The sequence below is a fragment of the Schistosoma mansoni genome, chromosome 1 (genome assembly GCF_000237925.1).
Source record: "Schistosoma mansoni strain Puerto Rico chromosome 1, complete genome".
NCBI lineage: Eukaryota > Metazoa > Platyhelminthes > Trematoda > Strigeidida > Schistosomatidae > Schistosoma > Schistosoma mansoni.
In genome coordinates this window covers 44,009,097-44,029,044 of record NC_031495.1, presented here as the reverse complement: position 1 = coordinate 44,029,044, position 19,948 = coordinate 44,009,097, and the positions used below count along the sequence as shown (strand labels likewise).

At 41.9% G+C, this 19,948-nt stretch overlaps 1 protein-coding gene across 1 annotated transcript in view; it reads right to left on the bottom strand.

Annotated features, from left to right (window-relative positions):
- Nucleotides 1-8,334, bottom strand: part of Smp_071150 (formin binding protein and related proteins) — a 34,129-nt gene extending 25,795 nt beyond the window's left edge. Inside the window, exon 1 of the mRNA XM_018794529.1 lies at nucleotides 8,295-8,334. Within this exon, the coding sequence (XP_018648933.1) occupies nucleotides 8,295-8,327 (33 nt within the window). The 5' untranslated portion in view covers nucleotides 8,328-8,334. The remainder of the gene's footprint in view (nucleotides 1-8,294) is intronic.
- Nucleotides 8,335-19,948: the final 11,614 nt, after the last annotated feature.

Here is a 19,948-nt window from a genome sequence, read left to right as displayed (position 1 = left end):
TCTAGCTTCAATTGACTCATGACCTCTTTCATATGTTTAAAAACCATTTGTTCTTACCTACTCTAGTAATACTGACACACTATCTAGTGGTTTTCACATTGTATTTGTGTACTATATTATTATGTTTGTTTCCCCTTACATTTTAATTTATCTAGTTCACCTTTTATTTCCCATATATTTTGTCTTAACAAGTATATGTGTGATCAGATTGTTCGAAATATATTGCGCAAATATATCACAAAATTCTGATAACCTTCGTCTTCTCACCACAGTATCTAGAAAAATTCTAAACACAATCGTTTTTTTAACTGTTCAGTTGTCTCAATATTTTATTACATTGCTACAATTAGTACATATATATAATTTGTGTGAAATGATCCATTTCGTCGTTTCGCCAGCCATAGTTGGTTTGGTGCAAGAGGTCGCAATGTTTGACGACGTCTCTCCTTATGCTTAAAATTAGCGCTTGCTAAAAATAAACGATTGTCTGAACACAGTTGCAGTAAACGGTCATCATTATTTGTTCGCTGAGCTGGAATGCTAAAATACCCACCTAAATATCTTTCTGTTTGGTTTAAGCTACCTACCTGGACATTAAAGTCACATGCTACGAGTACTATGTCCGAGGGTTTAGCTTTCTAAACTTCTTCAGAAAGCTTTCTGTAAAAGTCACATTTCACTTCAGTCAGTCAGTCAGTCAACGACAACGTAGGACCAGGCACATTTATGCATCGGTCAAAGTTGCCATACCTCGTTAGCACAACAAGATCAACACCGGATTCATAGTAGTTAATTTAGTGGTGGCAGTATATAAAGAAAGGTTGTATATAAGGATATAGTATAGGAAGGAAGACAGATATGAAGCAATTTTAATCTTAAGGTTTAAGGGAAGATAAGGAGTGTATACACCTACGCCATTGTGATCGATTCTGAGCCATGTCACACAGAGTCTCCAACCATTGGTTACGATAGTCACGCGGACCCCAACCAGGTAGTCTGCATCTACCAACATGGCTCAGACTAGAAGTTAGTGACTTCAATGACTGATGCCATGTTTTGGTTTGGCCGCCCCTAACTCTCTTCCAACCATCCCCAATACTAGTCATCATAGAGCGTCGTGGAAATCGGTGTTCAGCCATACGTAACACGTGGCCCAACCATCACAGTCGATGAAGATTCATGACCTCATCAACTGATTTACCATCATTCCCTAATACTCCGTGTCTAACATCACTATTACTTACCCGGTGATCCCAGCAGATGCGAGCAATATTTCTAAGGGATCTGTGGTCAAATACTAGTAACCTACGAGTATCTTCTGCTCTTAATGGCCATGTTTCACAGCCGTAAAGTAGAACATAGCGAACTGCTGCGCAGTATACTCGTCCCTTAATTGATAGACGGATATCTCGTCTTCACCATAGGTGACGTAAGTTGGCAAAAGCCAAACGAGCTTTTTGAATCCGTGCTGAGATTTCGTCAGACACCAACCCATTAGGACTGATCAGACTTCCAAGATAAGTGAAGTTGTCCACGCATTCGACTACTTCACTCCCTATCCTTAGTTCAGGTGTTGACGCAGGCCAGTCCTGGAGTAACAATTTACATAGTCACGCGGACCCCAACCAGGTAGTCTGCATCTACCAACATGGCTCAGACTAGAAGTTAGTGACTTCAATGACTGATGCCATGTTTTGGTTTGGCCGCCCCTAACTCTTTTCCAACCATCCCCTACACTAGTCAGCATTGCGCGTCGTGGTAATCGGTGTTCAGCCATACGTAACACGTGGCCCAACCATCACAGTCGATGAAGATTCATGACCTCATCAACTGATTTACCATCATTCCCTAATACCCTGCGTCTAACCTCACTATTACTTACCCGGTGATCTCAGCAGATGAGAGAAATATTTCTAAGGCATCTGTGGTCAAATACTAGTAACCTACGAGTATCTTCTACTCTTAATGGCCACGTTTCACAGCCGTAAAGTAGAACATAGCGAACTGCTGCGCAGTATACTCGTCCCTTAATTGATAGACTTCACTTCATCTGTGCTGCGGTCAGAGGAAGCGTAGACAGAAACGACGAAAAGGCGACGGCGTGTGTACCTATCCTTCCGAGTTCTTAAGGAGCCCTTTAGTCAAACAGCACTTAGACGACTGTTAACAGGAATCCATTCTAAAAGTGCTTGTTCAATTATCATATTTAGTGATATGCCTACACTCGTCAGTCCACCGGGACTTGTCATCAGGTCGCCAGATAAACGGAGAGTGCATCTTGTCGGCTCCCCGTTTTTGCTAGGTGAGGTCGAGTGAACGACCACACTAGGATCCTGTATGCGTATTTCGAAGACACAGCAAACAACAGTGGTACGAGATTCTAGGGTATTAGCCAAGGAGGTCAGCTGACCGATTTGACGTATGATGTGTACGTTGAAGGCTCCAATGTGTAGTTTGGAGCGGTTTCAGTAAGCCCGGCATAGTATTTTGCGCAATAGAATTGTTGTCTATGGTGACACTTGAGCAGGAAGTTTAGAGTTGACAGTTAAGGTAGGAGGAATAATAGGAATTGAAGAAGGAAACTGATTATGAACACAGTGATCTTGACTGTTTTTAGAGGTATGAGGGCGGTTATCAATTCCCAACTGCCTAAACCGTGGAAGGGTTCTTCTAGAAGTACCTGAAAAAGAAATTGGGTTAGAGGCGGTCTTACTGATCTGAGAGCGTGACCGCAGTGCCCAAGGAACAGCTGCGTGAGGCCAGTCACATAAAACATTTTTCTGTTACCGCCATACTTGTTGGGAACTTGCCACCGGAGACGGAAATCCGTGGGATAAGGTGAGCTGTGGATTTTGAGGGTCGACCTTTTCTGGCCTCACCCTTCCTTTGTGGGAAAGCAGCATCGCTATTATGCTGGTTGTCAGAAGGAGAGTACAAACGTCCTCTTGTGACAATCACAGAGGAATCAGTTTGACTAATATAGAGTCTAAAATGTTAGCTTCAACGCTACTTTGACGCCTAACTAAATCTCGTGAAGTGCAGACTAGAGAAAACCAGGTTGGTTTTCGACCTGGATGTGATTGTATAAACCAGATATTCACTCTACTTCAGGTCCTAGAACATAAACATACATTCAGACGTCCCACAATAGTAGTATTTCTCGACCTTAAGACAGCGTTTCACTCCGTTGGTCGTGAGGTTCTATGGCAGTTTGTCACTGAAAGGAGTACCAAAGAAGTACATTAACCTTATAAAGGCTCTCTACTCGAACACAACTGGTCGAGTTAGAACTTATGGCAAACTGTCACCAGAATTGATTACCTTAAGTGGTGTTCGTCAGGGCTGTCCACTCTCGCCATTCTTGTTTAACTTTATCGTAGACGTGCTTTTAGAAATAACACTTTCATCATCCAAATTTAGAGGGGTTGAACCTCTACCAGGAGACTCACTTGTTGACTTAGAATACGCCGATGACATAGTTTTATTTGGTGAAGACTCTGACAAAATGCAGTCTTCTGACCACTACAAGCAACATTGCAGGCATGTTCGGGATGCGATTCTCTCCCTCGAAGTGCAAAATGTTACTTCAGGACTGGGTTGCATTGACACTTGAACTAATGATAGGGAGTGAAGTAGTTGAGGGTGTTGACCGCTTCACTTATCTTGGGAGTCTCATCAACCCTTCTGGTCTGGTGTGACGAAATCTCAGCGCGGATACCGAAGGCTCGTCTAGCTTTCACCAACTTGAGTCATGTATGGTGCAGGCGAAATATCCGTCAAACAACTAAAGGACGAGTCTACTGCACAGCAGTTCGTTCCGTCCTACTTGATGGCAGTGAAACATGGCCGATAAGAGTAGAGGATATTCGTAGACTACTAGTTTTCGATCATAGGTGTCTTCGAAGCATTGCTCGTATATCTTGGGTCCACCGAGTAAGTAATGCAGTTGTTAGTAAATGGGTGCTGGGTAAAGATGGCAAATCGATTGATGAAGTAGTGAAACTTCATCAATTGAGATGGCTGGTACACGTGTTCGTATGCCCAACCACCGACTGCCCCGACGTGCAATGTTTCATGATGTAGGAGTAGGTTGGAAGAAAACTAGAGGTGGGCAGACCAAAACGTGGCACAAATCCATGAAGTCGCTGACAAGTGGACTGAGCCATGTTGGTAAGTGTAGACTACCTGGTTGGGATCCGCGAGATGATAACAACCGATGGTTAGAGACCTTGAGTGACATGGCTCAAAATCATTTGCCGAGGCGCAGGTGTATCCACTCTTTGTGTTCTCTCAAATTCTAATATTCTGAATCTTTCATGTCCCTTTCTTTTTTCTCTTTCCAGATTTATTTCACTGGATTATACTCCTTCAATAACATCTTCAAACCCTAATCTTACGGATTACTGGCTTTTGCCAACTTACATCACCTATGGCGAAGACGAGATATCAGTCTATCAACTAAGAGACGAGTATACTGCGCAGCAGTTCGTTCTGTTCTACTTTACGGCTGTGAAACGTGGTCACTAAGAGTAGAAAATACTCGTAAGCTACTAGTATTTGACCACAGATCCCTTAGAAATATTTCTCTCATCTGTTGGGATCACCGGGTAAGTAATAGTGAGGTTAGACGCAGGGTATTAGGGAATGATGGTAAATCAGTTGATGAGGTCATGAATCTTCATCGACTGTGATGGTTGGGCCACGTGTTACGTATGGCTGAACACCGATTACCACGACGCACATTTATTTATTTATTTATTTATACACATAAATATCGGTACAAGGGGGTACCAGATACATATGCGCCGCACAAATCTCATTTGATTTGTGTGAGGGCTGTGATACTGCTCAGGTGCCCAAACTGAAGCAGGTGGTTTTCTTAAGGGGCCACACCCGGAGCCTTTGACCTAAAGGTCTGATCCACAAGGCAGTGGAGCATCGTAAGCAGATGCAGTCCCACGGTAGCCGGTGATCAACAATATGTTCGTAAGCCATTCGTTCCATCAGGATACTGGAGCCCATGTGCACCAATAGTTTGGAATCAGGATTTTTCAACTCCCCTAGGTGAACTTTCCGTGTTCACCAGGCCGGTTAAAGCGCCGGACAGTCGCTTTTCGTCCTCTCAATTTCGTGAAAAACCCCCGCCACGAGAAGGCAGTGAGTAGGACTTCCCTGGCAGAGGTTATATACGCACAATGCTGACTAGTATAGGGGATGGTTGGAAAAGAGTTAGGGGCGGCCAAACCAAAACATGGCATCAGTCATTGAAGTCACTAACTTCTAGTCTGAGCCATGTTGGTAGATGCAGACTACCTGGTTGGGGTCCGCGTGACTATCGTAACCAATGGTTGGAGACTCTATGTGACATGGCTGAAAATCGATCACAATGGCACAGGTGTATACATTTTTTATCTTCCCTTAAACCTTAAGATTAAAATTGCTTCGTATCTGTCTTTCTTCCTGTACTATATCCTTATATACAACCTTTCTTTATATACTGCCACCACTAAATTAACTACTATGAATTCGGTGTTTATCTTGTTGTGCTAATGAGGTATAGCAACTTGGATCGATGCATATGTGTGCCTGGTCCTACGTTGTGGCTAGAGTAGAATAGAATATGCTCTTACTACTTCTATCACTATGGGATTTGAATGGACAACTGTATCTCTGTGCTTATGTGGTATGGCAATTCGAACTGATGTACGTACGTACGAAGTTCTAGTTTGTGACTGACTGACAGTTAGAAGCAAACACCTCACTGCCATCACACCACTGTACAATCAGCAGTACGAAGTAGGAATCGCAATAGGGAAAATGTCTCCAAATGCCTTGGTACGGCCGAGAGTGAGGAGGGTTCGCTCTCCCTCTCCAAATGCTCTCACATGGCCACGCGTATACAACCACTGTCAAGGAAGTTCTACTCACTTCCTTCTCGTAGCAGAGTGCTTTTTATGGAATTGAGAGGACGAAAAGCGAATGTCTTGCGCTTTAACCGGGCTGGACACAGAGGGTTCAGCTAGGGGGGTAGGAAAACCCTGACTCCGGACCAACAGTGCACATTGGCTTCAGGATCCTGAGGGAACAAATGACGTATGAACCAATCGTTGGTCACTGGATACCATGAGGCCGCATCTCTTCACATTGTTCCACCGCCTTGCGGATTAAACATTTAGGTCGAAGGCTCCTGGTGTGCCCCTCCCCAAGTAAACCACCTGCTTCAGTTTGGGCACCCTAGCGGTATCACATCCCTCATGCAAATAAATGATAACTGCTACTGGCCTCATTGTTATTTCGTGGCGCATATGTATTCGGTGGCCTCCTGTACCAATGTTTATGTGTTCAAATAAATAAGTCGAACGTTACTATATTTATAACATTTACGTGATATTCTAGTCTTCTCCGCGTATTCGCCAGTGCAGATTGGTTAAGAAATATCTAATCAGCAAGGCGCAGCACAACTTCGCATGGAACATTCTTCAATCCAATCTACAACCAGATAACACAATCACTAGTTGATGGTCTTCATATACGCTCTTTGGGAGTAGTAGACATGTTGGTTTGAAATAGTTGACCATTTACTTCCAAAAGTGCTTAAGAATAGTGGGACCATCAACAAAATATTAGCTTGGGTAAGTTTCAGTCCGTCACCATTAGTGTGAAAGTTGTCGTAGATGTGCATTGATAGAATTTGTGAAGCTACATAGACCGAAGTTAACCGAAACCCTTAATACCTATTCCTAGCCTCTGCATATCCTGACGAACTATGTTGACTTATAAAAGAGCATAATGGAAGAACCAAAGACCGTCAGATTGAAACATGGGATTAACTAATGCAACCGACTTATTTTCAGTCATATCAAGAGATGCAAGTCGGTGAGGTTAGTGTGGTAAGTGGTTTTCCATATCACGATGTGGGTTAGAAATACGTTACAGTGGTAGCAAAGAGTTGTTTTCTTAGTTTTTAGATCTCGGAAATACTTGTCACATACTTTTTAAACACGATTTAGTGACTTCGAGATAACTGCTTGGTAGTTTTCCATTACTTGTTAAACCATTGATTTTCTATGTTTGGATATTTTTTCATTTGATTTCTTTTTGAGGTGATTTGTAATATAGCAGTTTGAGCCTATACGCATGTGTCAGAGCCTACTTATTTGCATGTAGTACATACAAACACTTGTTTTTTGTTAAGGCTAGTTTTAGATACACTTTTTGAATAGTTTAAACATAAAGTCAAGCTGCTAGTAAATGCAGGAAAAAGAGCTGATTCAAGACAGTGAAGAATAAGGACAATGGAGTAGCTAAACAATTTCCCAAGTCAACACATGTGTGGACAGGAAGAAACCATGGGTTGACACGAAGGAACAAAGTTTTAAATTTATTTTGACAGATGGAAAATATAATTCCCATTCAAACATTACATAAATACTAAATTCCTTGAAAAGAGATCTCTTCGCTGAACTTCGTGTTTTTAATTTTAATGTTTAAATGGAAAATAAACCTCATTCCAACCTAAGGCATATCTAGAGTAACTGGAGTTATCTTAAGAGAGACAGGAAGCCAATCCTTCGAGTGTCTTTACTGCCTTGTAACGACCAGATGGCGTCAAAATCTTCAAAAAGTACGCAGTCCTAGTCTTACGCGTAGTACGCAAACTTCCGTTGGTCATTTTATTGAAGCTAGATAACAGTAGGAACAGTAAGAATGATGTGTACAAAAAACAGCCTTAAGACCTAGGTTCACTTCAATAAATAAAAGACTGGACTATGTTACGGCTCGCTGAAAGCCTACATGGATAGGATTTGTAACAAATCAAAACTGGGGGCTTTATAACTAAACATCGCCGCTATGAATCAGTGAAAGTGGCTATTTAAACACAAACTTGAAAGGTTTACTAAAATAGAGCTAAATCAAGGTATTGATTATCTTGCGGTAAAGGCATTTAGTATGCAGAGTCTTTACTAAGTACCTTTGTTAATCCTAAACTTTGGACTATCAAGCTTATAAACTTGATTAAGCTTAATTAAGCTTCATAACAACATTGGAGTTAAATCTGAGTTCCCACCTCTGCCTATGTGATTGTCACTAACTTATTTAGCAATATCGTATGCTGGTGGCGACCTTCCTAAAGGCAAGAGTATTACCTAAAACATTCCAGAAAATAATTGCCTAACCGATATATAACCCGAGTACAAGTACGCAATAATCACGAATCATAAACATGAAAGAATGCCTGGGAGTGATTATAAGATTCGGAGGAAGCCAATTAAACTGGTAAAAACTCTACGTACCCAAAGTTCGACGCCCCAACTGAGCTCATCCATCTCTGTAACGAACAAATTAAAAACACGCGCTTAAGGTAAAATTTAGAAACTGAAATGATATGTCTATGGACCTTAAACTTTGGTACAATCATGGCTTCGGAATAATGGGACATGGTTCTTCGTGATGGAAATGTACAAAATATTCTATCGATTCTTCAGGAGAATTCAGTAGCACAGTATTACTCATTAGCACTGAATGAGACATCACATAAGAAATAATGTAGAGATATTCTCTCTAAAAATAATAATTTTATTTGATGATTCTGGCTAAAACCGCACCGGTGAGCATCTGCACCAGTTCTAAAAGTCTTCCAGTAATATTTGATTCAACTTTTAGATTGTGCTTTCTGCTTCCCCAAGTCTGATATATGGAGTGGTTAACATAAACATATTTTCAGTTTCAGTTTGGAAAGGACAGGAGGCTTGATGGCCTGTGTTAGTCCTGGCAATGATGGTCTCTCAGCTGATCCAACTTTCTTTTGAAAGAGTCGACGGATGGAGCCTCAACCACATGCTGAGGTAATGAATTCAACTCATTGATGATTCGATGGGAAAGTCGATAGTCAGCTGACAAGTAATTTGTTCTGGGGTTGTGAACTTTTTTGGAGTGTCCTCGTAAATTTTCTGTTTTGGGAGACAAGAAAAATGAGGGCATATCAGGTGTAAATTTGTGATTAAGCAATTTGAAAACTGTAATCAAGTCGCCTCTGATTCTTCGATATGACAGCGGGAATAGGTTTAGCTTGGTCAGTCTAGTATTGTACGGGAGCTTCGCTATTCCGGGGATCAGCCTAGTTGCTGTTCTCTGAACCCTCTCCAAGTGTTCACTGTCTTTTTTTAGGCAGGGGCTAGCTGCTTGTATGCAGTACTCAAGTTTAGGGCGTACGAACACTGTATACAAAGTCAGAAACGTTTTAGCGTCGAGATGCCTAAAAGCCCTGCGTATGGACCATAAAGTTCTAAAACCTTTGGCGGCTATTGCACGGCAGTGTGCAGTAGTCTTTTAGTCTTGACTAACGATGACGCCTAAGTCATTGTGTGTCTGGACAATAGGTAACTCAGTGTTATTCATCGTGTATGTATCTGTACCCTGGTGGCCAATATGCATCACAATACACTTGGAAGTGTTTATCGGCAATTGCCAGGTTTGGGACCATTCAGATAATATCTCCAGGTCATTTTGAAGTTCTAAGCTATCGCCCTTGCTTTGTATCGCTCTCCATATCTTGACATCGTCAGCATAGAGTAAGACCGATGACGATGGTAGACGAGGGAGGTCATTTACGTACAGGAGGAATAACACTGGCCCCAAAACTGTACCCTGGGGGACTCCACTAAGCACAGTTTCCCAGCTAGACAACTTGGAGTTCACCCTTACTCTTTGTTGACGCCCAACTAGGAAGTCTTTTATCCACATCAATAGATTGCCTTCAATCCCGACATTCCTTAGCTTATATAACAGCCGGTTATACGGAACTTTGTCGAAAGCTTTGCTGAAATCGATGTAAGCTACGTCTATAGGTAACTTTTGGTCCTTAAGAGCGCATCAGCTTTCACGAGCGACTAATAAGTTTGTGAGACAAGAGTAACCTGTTCTAAAGCCATGCTGCTTTTCCGAGAGGATCCGGTTTTCATCGAGATACTTTAACAGTTCCTTCCGAATAATCTTTTCTAAGATTTTAACAACCACACTAGTTAGGCTAATTGGTCGGTAATTCTCAGGCTTATGTTTTATACCTGTTTTGAAGACTGGACTTACTATGGCGTTCTTCCAGTCTTTTGGTAGACGACCCTGGGTTACGGATAGATTAAAACATACACTTAAAGGGTTCGCAACAAAGTTAGCTAATTCCTTTAGTAACCTAGGATGCAGTTCATCGGGTCCAGTGGATTTACCTATGTCAAGCTTAACTAGCAGACCAAAGACATCAAGTTCTTTAATAGTCACGCTATCCAGTGTTTGTGTGAGGGGATTTTCATGGACTGGTGAGAAGGGTGTTTCTATGGTGTATACATTGCTAAAGTATTTAGAGAATACTTGAGCTTTGCCAAAGTCGTCCTCCACTAGTGATGAGGCAGTACGTTCTCCCCATAATGAAGGAACATTTCCTCTTCTTTTTGCCCTTTGGTTTATATATGAATACAAGCGTTTAGGGCATTCTATGGATTCCTTAACGATTTTCTCTTTGTACAGCTTTCTGGTCTTACGGAGGGTCGAGGCACAAGTATTTCGATCCTTTTGATATTGAGATTTTGCCTCGTCAGTCCCCAGTAACCTAAATCTACCCCACCCTACTGAACCACGGTGGGGAGTTTCTCGGCCCCCTAGGTGTAGTCCAAGGGATGTGGGGGGCGGTAACTTTTAAGTATAAATTCCGGAATACGTCCCAAGCCGTTTCGATTGATGACTCTGGGTTTATCTTCCAATCTACCGATGATGCTGATTTCATGATGTCTGGTATGTTTGCTTTCCAGACGTTAGGTCTGGACTGAGCTGAGGCGTGCTCGTGATCGACAGTTATATGGAGGTCAAAGCTTAAAACTGCATGATCACTTTTGCCTAGGGGTGGCATGTAATCCAGGTTTGCAACGTCATCCTCATAATGAGTCAATATAAGATCTAGTAAGGATGATGCAGAACCCGGGTCGTACCTAGTTGCTTCCTTCACGTGTTGCACTAGGGCACATGTGATTACCGCGTCAACTAGTTCCTGTTCGAAGGAATTTGCTGACGATTCAGTCCGCAGATTTCCCCAGTCCACCATGGGTGCACTAAAGTCCCCTAGGATTAGACATCGATCACTTCGTGATAAAGTGTTGAGACTGCTTAGCAGGACCTCGTTTACCTCACAGCTTGGACTGCGATAGATCAAACTAAGCAGCATTTCTTGTCCCCTGCATTTCAGGCGGCAGCTAACTAATTCATACGTCCCACTCCCATGGGATACACTGTCGATAATGGTGAATGGAATAGCATTCCTAATGAATAGAGCTACTCCCCCTCCTTTACGCGTTTGTATTCTATCGGCCCTTACTAATGTAAAACCCTCGAAATCAAGTTCCCTACTATTTATAGACGGTGTCAGCCATGTTTCTGTGAATGCGATTATGTCTGGCCTAGTTGAGTCAGTCTGTACACCTAGTTCCGGTAGCTTATTGAGTAAGCTCCGGGCATTGGTATAACAGATCCGAAGCCTATTTAGGTGGCCTCGTGCTTCACCCAGAGTGGCTTCGGCATCATCCTCTGTCGAAGCCTCACAACCCGAAAATTTACAATTTTCAGGTCTTTTTCACCAGCGTCTAATCTGAGCTGTAGTTCTTTTTCGGCTTCCCGTCTTTTTACACGGTCTGCCAACGGTAAGTCTTTACGGAGAAAAACTCCTGAACCCTTTAATTTGTGTCCATTTTCTAAGATTAAGTCGCGTTCGTTTGGGGATTTGAAAACGACTTTGAGCAGTCTAGACTGATTTGGCTTCAGATGCGCCAGGTTTCCTAGTCTATACACCTTTAGCAATGTGACTCCGGAGATGTTTTGGGGCATAACTTGGTTGAGTAGCTGTTTTATCAACACAATGTCGTGCTCAAAACGAGCTTTCGGTTCTGAGCTGTCACTCTCCTTGACTCTATGGAAAATGACTGATCTGTCGCTGTGATCAGACTTCGGCTTTTCGACCTTTTTGGTGAGGGTAGGATTCCCTTTTACGTCATTTTGCCGTTTTTTCCTTAATACCCGTACACAATCGTCGACGTTTTGCAAACAGTCTTAATCAGTGTTCCCATTTGTCATAGTTCCACATAATTTGTACATATACTGTTATTGGTTCCGAAAATTTTGTCTAAATTTGACCCTAAACTTTTGTAACCAGTTTTTTATCATATGTTATTCGTGATTTAATAATGCATGAAGTTAATAATAATATAGCGAAAAGCTTAACACAACAAACTGGATCATCTGTCCATGAATGAAGCGAAAACGATAACAAAGGGCACTTACAACAAAATGATGACAATTGGTATGAAGTGAATGTTACTTGTAGGCTCCTACTGAAACAACAACTGCAAATGATTTCACCTGATGAACAAAAGCTTCCCTGCATGTGGTGGCGCCATCAGCGTGTCACGAAATGTAAATCCGATAGCGTTACTGAATATTATTGCCGGCCACATTCGCAATATAATGCAGAACGGCCTAAAAGGATGCCATATCTCTATCACAAGATGTAATCAGTAAAAACGTAATGGTGGATGACTGAGATTACGTTTGTTTGAATAACAAACTATGAGGTGAGTATTCTTAATCCAATCATTTATGTTCACTTTTATTGATAATAATAGACAATAGATAGTGAATTAAAGATGCCATTGGTGTAAGATCCATTTTGAAGGTGGAAATCCCTCCATGCACACATTTGTGATTTCTTCCTTGTGGTTTCTTTATTTGTATATATTGTTGACCTTCTTGATGCTAATTAAGTCTGTAACGTTTAATTCTCTCGGTTTTCCTATCGTTTTTATCGAGTTTCTATGTTCCTTACTGAACTGTATTTAATTTGTTTTAATTGTTATTATTCTAGCGGCTGCCATATTGACTGCTCGCTCTTTGATTGTGCGGTTTAATTTTGACTGGGATCGTGCATTTTTGGTTGTAAATTGTAGCACTTTCCCAGATATTGAAACACTTTGTGTTATAGAACAGCCGCTCAAACGGAATCTTACTTGATCTATCCAGGAAGGATAGAATAACACTCACTTTTTGGTGTTTTCGGTAATTTTCATATATTTCTTACCACTTCGCTATTTATTGTAATTTAGATTGAATATTTTAGTATCAATTGTTGGTTGAATAACTGAGTGGTAATATTTGTTTAGGTAAATTTGTACATTTGTATATATGATGAAATTTGGAACCGTTATTACCCCCATCGCTTTGTTCTGATTTCGATTGTGGTGCGCCTCTCTAATTTTACTCGTCAGTTATTCAACATCCCAAACCTAGTTGGAAACTAGGTTTGGATTTTACAATAGGTATTTGGAGTTTGACAAAGCCTTCACACGTAACACCTTTCTAGTCGAAGGATACCAGCTCAGTCGAATCAGAAGTCAGAAATGGAGAGGTTCTATGATATGTTTCCAAATTCGCCAATATGTTGAGAAGCATTTGGTTTGGGCTGGCTAGTACTTACAGTGGATGCGGCGCGTGGCGTACTCACTGGTGATCTGGTATGGATGCGTGACCGATTGCCTTCAACTAGGATATTTCTAGTAAAGTTAATGAGGTCAGCATAAATGTCGGTGGCATATAGTCATTTATTTTGGTGATCTATTTACCCCTACAGAATGCAAATGTAATTACATATAAAGTGCCACTGGTCAAGAAAAAAGTGATCCGTATTACGTTACAGAAACCATTTAATGTGTGGGAGCTGTCTGAATGCAATAAATAATATTCCATTAATTGAGCATTTACGCAGGGCGAATCTCCTAGTAGTATTATGAATTTGCTCGAGATTATTCAAAAGCCAGAATGCCTGTTATAAAGATGGTTTATTGTTAAAGATTAGCAAAAATCCGCAAGCCTTCAGATAGCTAGTACACAAGGAAAGGAGTGTGTGTCTTTGTGAGTGTCGAAAATTCATAATATTTATGAGTGTTAATCGATTGTCAGTAAATTACTGATTGTCTATGTTTACAACTAATGAGGGGATAGATAAAGACTGATATACAGACATGCGTTCGGTCAGTCTCACACACAATTTTACATGGTGAGTCAAATGTCTGAATTATGGAAAATAAACCAATAAACAGTATTCTATGTGCTTGCTGTTAGCGTTCCTATCGTCTTAGTAAGTTCTGGGCTTTTTGAGAAAGTAGTCATTGGTATGATCTCTTTGTTTGTTTACTGTTACATAACTTCTTTCGACCGAAGTTTTTAATAAGTCTGTTCATAAGCTCTAGTGAATCAAAGGGCGATAGTTTAGGTATTGTAACATTGTCGCCCTAGTCAGAGGTTCCATAATGTCCCAAAACTTTGTCCTTACTCGTTATAAAATAGTGCAACATATTCTTGCCTATGAAAAGATGAGAAATTAGTCATAACAAAAAAGTGAGGTGTAAATTGTTGATGACTTAATGCTGTACCTACTCCAGCGAGACCACGGGAAGCAGCATCAGGGCTTCCAGATACACGAGGCGTGTATCGAGATGGATCTTTATTTTGATAAGGTGAGGTCAAATGAATGACGCTACTCGGATCTTGTATGCGCGTTTCGGAGACGCAGCACACATCGATGGTGTAAGATTCTAGAGTCCTAGCTAAGGAAGCCTGTTGTCCTATTTGGCACAATGTTCGGACATTAAAAGTTCCTATATGTAGTTTGGAGCGTGGTTTCAGGAGACCAGGAATAACGTTCCGTGTACTTGAATCGTTTGCCCTAGTGGTGCGAGGTGATCAAAGGACGTGGGAAGGGTTAGTCGTGGAGATAAGAGAGTTATTAGGAGGTGTAGGAAGGATTTGAAAGTGACCAACTTGGTCTCGTGTGCAGTTACGGGTATGAGGGCTAATATCACTTCCCGGCTGCCCACACCGTGGAAGGGTATTTCTTGAGGGACCTGAAAAAGAAGTTGGATTAGTGTTGGTCTTAACGACCTGGGAGCGTGACCGCAGTGCCCAAGGGACAACTGCTTGAGGTCGGTCACACACGACCTTTTTGTGGGTAGTTTTTGTGTTAGCTCCGTTCTTCAAAGGACCTTACCGCCGGAGACGGAAATCCGTGGGATAAGGCGAGGTGTGCATTTTTAGGGTCGACCTTTTCTAACCCCACCTCTCCTTGTGGGAAGGCAGCATCGCTGTCATGCTGGTTGTCTGAAGGAAACACTTTACTGCCGCCACACCTCTGTACAGTCGGCAGTACGACTTCACCTTCGGACCTTGGGATTGCTGCTTTTAGTCTTACCGCTCTTCAACCGACCTGTTCGGCATGGTAGGACCTTGAGTAACGATTGTTCCAGCCAGTATAGCTTGATTGGTTCATCACGATAGGCAAGCCCAACCACCACATCAAGGTAGCGGCAACGGTCGGGATATTCAGAACATATTTGCACCACACCATCTCAATACATGGGGGGACTTAACATTCTGAAGATCAAAGGCTGCGCTATCATAAAAGATTGGTCAGTCAATACAGATGGGACGGTAACTTCACTGTACTGTACTGGTCAACACGTAGGCTTGTAGAACTGCAGTCTAGTTCGTTATCAGTACTGCTATGATAATAGACCCAATCCTAAAATTGTGGATTTATCATGATGGGCCCTCTAATCTCTAAGATCTTACGTGGAAGTCTTATCATTGTCTATTCTGACTCGTCATGTCGTAACAATCAGCAATATAATGTTTGGTTTTTGTAAAGAACTTATTTGAGCTGGAGATAGAACAATATATTTAACATGAATAAAAGAGACAAGTTGCACAATAATGACCACACCTGCAAGTCTAAGCCATGTCATCCCATTGATTTGAATGAATATTCCCGCGTTCTCTACTGTTAACCTTCTCTTCGTACCAATTGTTGAACATAAATCTTCCCAGTAACTATATGTTCGGCTTCAAAGGTCGTGTGGTTAGGGTCCAGTGCCACTGCATGCTGTCACATTGCCCTCCATGTTTCGATAAGGAAACCTGAAAGCTGCTGAGGCGTATGAAGCGATTCTGGGACACGTTTTGTCCACAGGCCACCAATCATTTAGATCTGAATACCGAAATATCGGGAATGTATGTAAAAAGACTAAAGCTAGGTGCCCTACCACTTACGTAGGACATTTGGCATATGATAGCCGTACCTACCTGAAACGATCTGCTTTGAACCGTAAATGGAGAATGAAAACTCACGTGCGGACAAGCAATATATTGTTAAATATAAAATTTTAGAATATCTTGTAATATCAGAACTACATATCAACTGCTTCATTTTCAAATCCTCCATCAGTTGTCCTTTAATTTCTCTATGCTTACCCCTATTCACAATCCCTTTCTATTCGCCCTTCTGTTTTCTTCAACTCAGTTTCTTAGCCCTCTGTTCCCACGCATTGCTCTTCTGGTTGGTGCTACATACTAGTTATGTCGACGGACATAAGTAGCATACACCACAAACATTTTCACGGTATTTCATCACTGCTGCACGAGAATTGAGATATATTACCTCAATCAGATCTGGCCAATTCCAAGACCTTATCAAACTAAGTCTACCATGTGGGTATTTTTAACAATATTTGTCATAATCACACCACTAAGATAGCATGTGACTAATGGACCTGTTCTTCATTTGATAATTAACCCCAGGCCCAGTAAGACACCGGGTCCCGATCGCAATCATTTCTTACATACATTATTTCAAGACTAGTCACGATTCTGCTCAACACATTCATTCCCATACCCAACTCCATACGGATTAGGAAGATGTTGTAGTTCGTCCTACATTTAAGTATGGACAGAGACATTGCGATTAACTACCGGCCCGTCAGTCTAATCAGTATAGTAGTCAAGGTACTTTGAAAACATTTTCTGGCCAAGTTACTAAGTCACATAGAATCTTACAATCTGTTGACGCCTGAGCAACATGGGTTTCGGAGTAAGCATTCATACTTAACCAACTTGCTTATTTGGAAAAGAAATTGGACAGCAGCTCAAGTTCACTGTTTGTCTGTCCATGTGATATTTATGGGTTTTAGCAAAGCATTTGATAATGTTTCTCACTCAGGTCTTATGCAGAAGCTCTCGAGCTTTGAAATAACAGATGTCATGCAAGAATCGATAAGAAACGTCCTCTAAGGTCGAAGACGAAGAGCGAGTATAAGTGGGACACTATCTGAATGGAAGCCGGCAAAATGTGATGTATACCAAAGCATTACCATAGGTTCCCTACTTTTCCCTCTGTATGTCAACCAATTACTGCGACTGATGAAGTCATGGACACTATCGTTTGCAGATGGTGTCAAAATCTGTAGGACAGAAAGTAGTGGGGTCGATCATTTTGATCTCCAGCTGACCTGGACGAATTATTCAGATGGTCCTAACATTGGCGCTCAGATGCTGATTCTATAAAAAGTGCGCTGATGCACATCAGACATGGTCATAGTTACCAACGGCACATCGCTTCCATGAGTTGAGGAGCACAAAGTTTTAGAGGTAAAAGTATGTCATGACTTAAGAGCAACTGCGCATTGCAACTCAGCGGCCGCTAAAGGTTTCTGAGCGTTGTGGTCAGTTCACTGAGCATTAAAACGCTTGGATGAGGTGATGCTCCGAATTTTTTATCCTATCTATTTAGGATCAGACCTAGAGTGCCATGTCAAAGCAGTTAGTTGACGTCCTGTTAAAGAAATTAACACACTCGAGTGCGTTCAGCGGGTGGGGACAAAATTATTAAGGGGTCTTTTCAAACCCCGTAGCGACGAGTGCTTAAAACTCATAAACCTTTTTCCTTAATCGTGTCGTAGAAATCGAGGTGACCAGAGATTGGCATACTGTGTCCCTAATAATGATTTGAATGCTAATATTTCTTATCTTTTCGCTCCCTCAAAAAGTAAGGTCACAGCAAGGAGGCTGAAATTCCGCGATCTCATAAACTTAGGGTGGTGTTTAGTTTTTCTAATCGAGTAGTCCATGACTGGAACACTTTAACCACTGGAAAACAAGCTGCAAGGATTAGCAAAGGTCCAACAACCTATCATCCTTATTCATAATACTGAAGACTGAGGACTATAAAATGACTGTGCTACATGTGCTACATGACGGCAAGTGAGTTCCATGTGATGTCGCTTTTTAGCGGTAGAGAATGGATTGACAAGTACCCATTGTCAGTTCTGGAAGTATACATCGTTCTCAGCATTCATCACTTAAATGGTCTACGGGAATAATCTTTGGCCATAAACCTCTTATCACCCCAACAGCACGGTTTCAATAAACATCACTCTCATATAACCAACTTACTGGCTGCAGTGGACGGATATACAACCGTTCTTGATCTTAAGGAGGAGGTCGACATCATATACGTCGATTTCTCAAAAGCTTTTGATAGTGTCAACCATATATGTCTTATCAATAAGCTAAAACGATTGGGTATCAACTCACCTTTGATTGATTGGCTCACTTCACATCTAAATACGACAGTAGATTCCGAGATTGTTAAAGAACTGTGGCTCGAATCATTACCAGCATATATACAACCAAGTATTACGGCTCTGCTCGAGGACACTACTCAATCAGGTGACCCTCATAGCAGATGAAATACTGGCATGGACGAGCACTCGAGACAACTACATAGTTGCCTCAACATCACATGCGAACATTGATCTCGATGCTAGTCGATTTACGGCTCACGGGATAGGGATCACTGTATTCACACACGTCTCAGTTCCCGAGACCGATCCAATGTACCAGAACCCTACGTCTGACGAACCAGGTCACGCTCGCGTAAAGCCGTAGCAACTCTTCCTAAGCGGGCATCTTCCAAGCCACATGAAAAGGCGGTTTCGGAAGCGAGTTCTGGTTGGTGCTGGTTCCACCGTGCCTTCGGCGCCGGTGCCCGCCATTGTCGAGCTCCCTGCTCATACTAGGGAGGAAACTCCCGAACCGGCGAGTAAATGCGGCCGTACTCGCCGGCGCTTCACCTCAGGTTGTCCGTTTATTCTACGTGCACGTTTATCGCACTAACGTTAGGTGCCTAGTGGATACAGGTGTCCAAGTTTCTGTCGTACCCATTGGTGACAGTAAGTCTCAAGCTACAATGCTTCGACTACGCGCTGCGAACGACTCAGTCATTCCTACCTATGGTACACGACAACTTACGGTCAACCTAAGCAACCAACGACAGTATCTGTGGACGTTCATCATCGCCGACGTTCTCACAACCATTCTCGGTATCAATTTCTTACAGAACTATGAATTGCTAGTCGATTCACGTAGGCTGCAACTAATCGATATTTTGTCGAACAGAAAATTCATGGGCTTTAAAGCTCACACAAACGCGTACGGAATCACAGGTGTATTTCATTCGCGTAAAGATTTATTCCACGCTTTATTTCAGAAATTCCTCAAATTAACTACATATCTCGAGGAGATTCCATCGGTGACCAATCGTGTGGTACACCACATAGTCACACGCGGCCCCCCAGTCACGGCAAAACTTCGCCGACTAGCACCGGACAAATTGGCTTTCGCTAAACGTGAGTTTGACAATTTACTAGCTACTGGTGTTATTCGTCCTTCTCATAGTCCCTGGGCCTCGACCCCATCCACAGTACTTTGTGTGTCTGTTCCGTCATCGTGAAATATCAAGTATGAGAATGAACGAGGAAAAATGTCACAATATATAGAAGTTAAAATAAAGCGATGATCTATGAAATTTCAAAAAAGGAACAGACTCACAGTTTATAGGTTGGTGTATCAGATCACGCAGAGCTCACCAATGAAGATACCACAGGTATTGTAGTTTGATAACACTTAACCAGTAACACCTTCTATTATCGAATCGCACCCACCCAGTGAAATCAAAAGTCAGAAGCGAGGAGGTTGGAAGATATACTTGATCGATTATCAATTTATCGAGGAGTGACTGATCTAA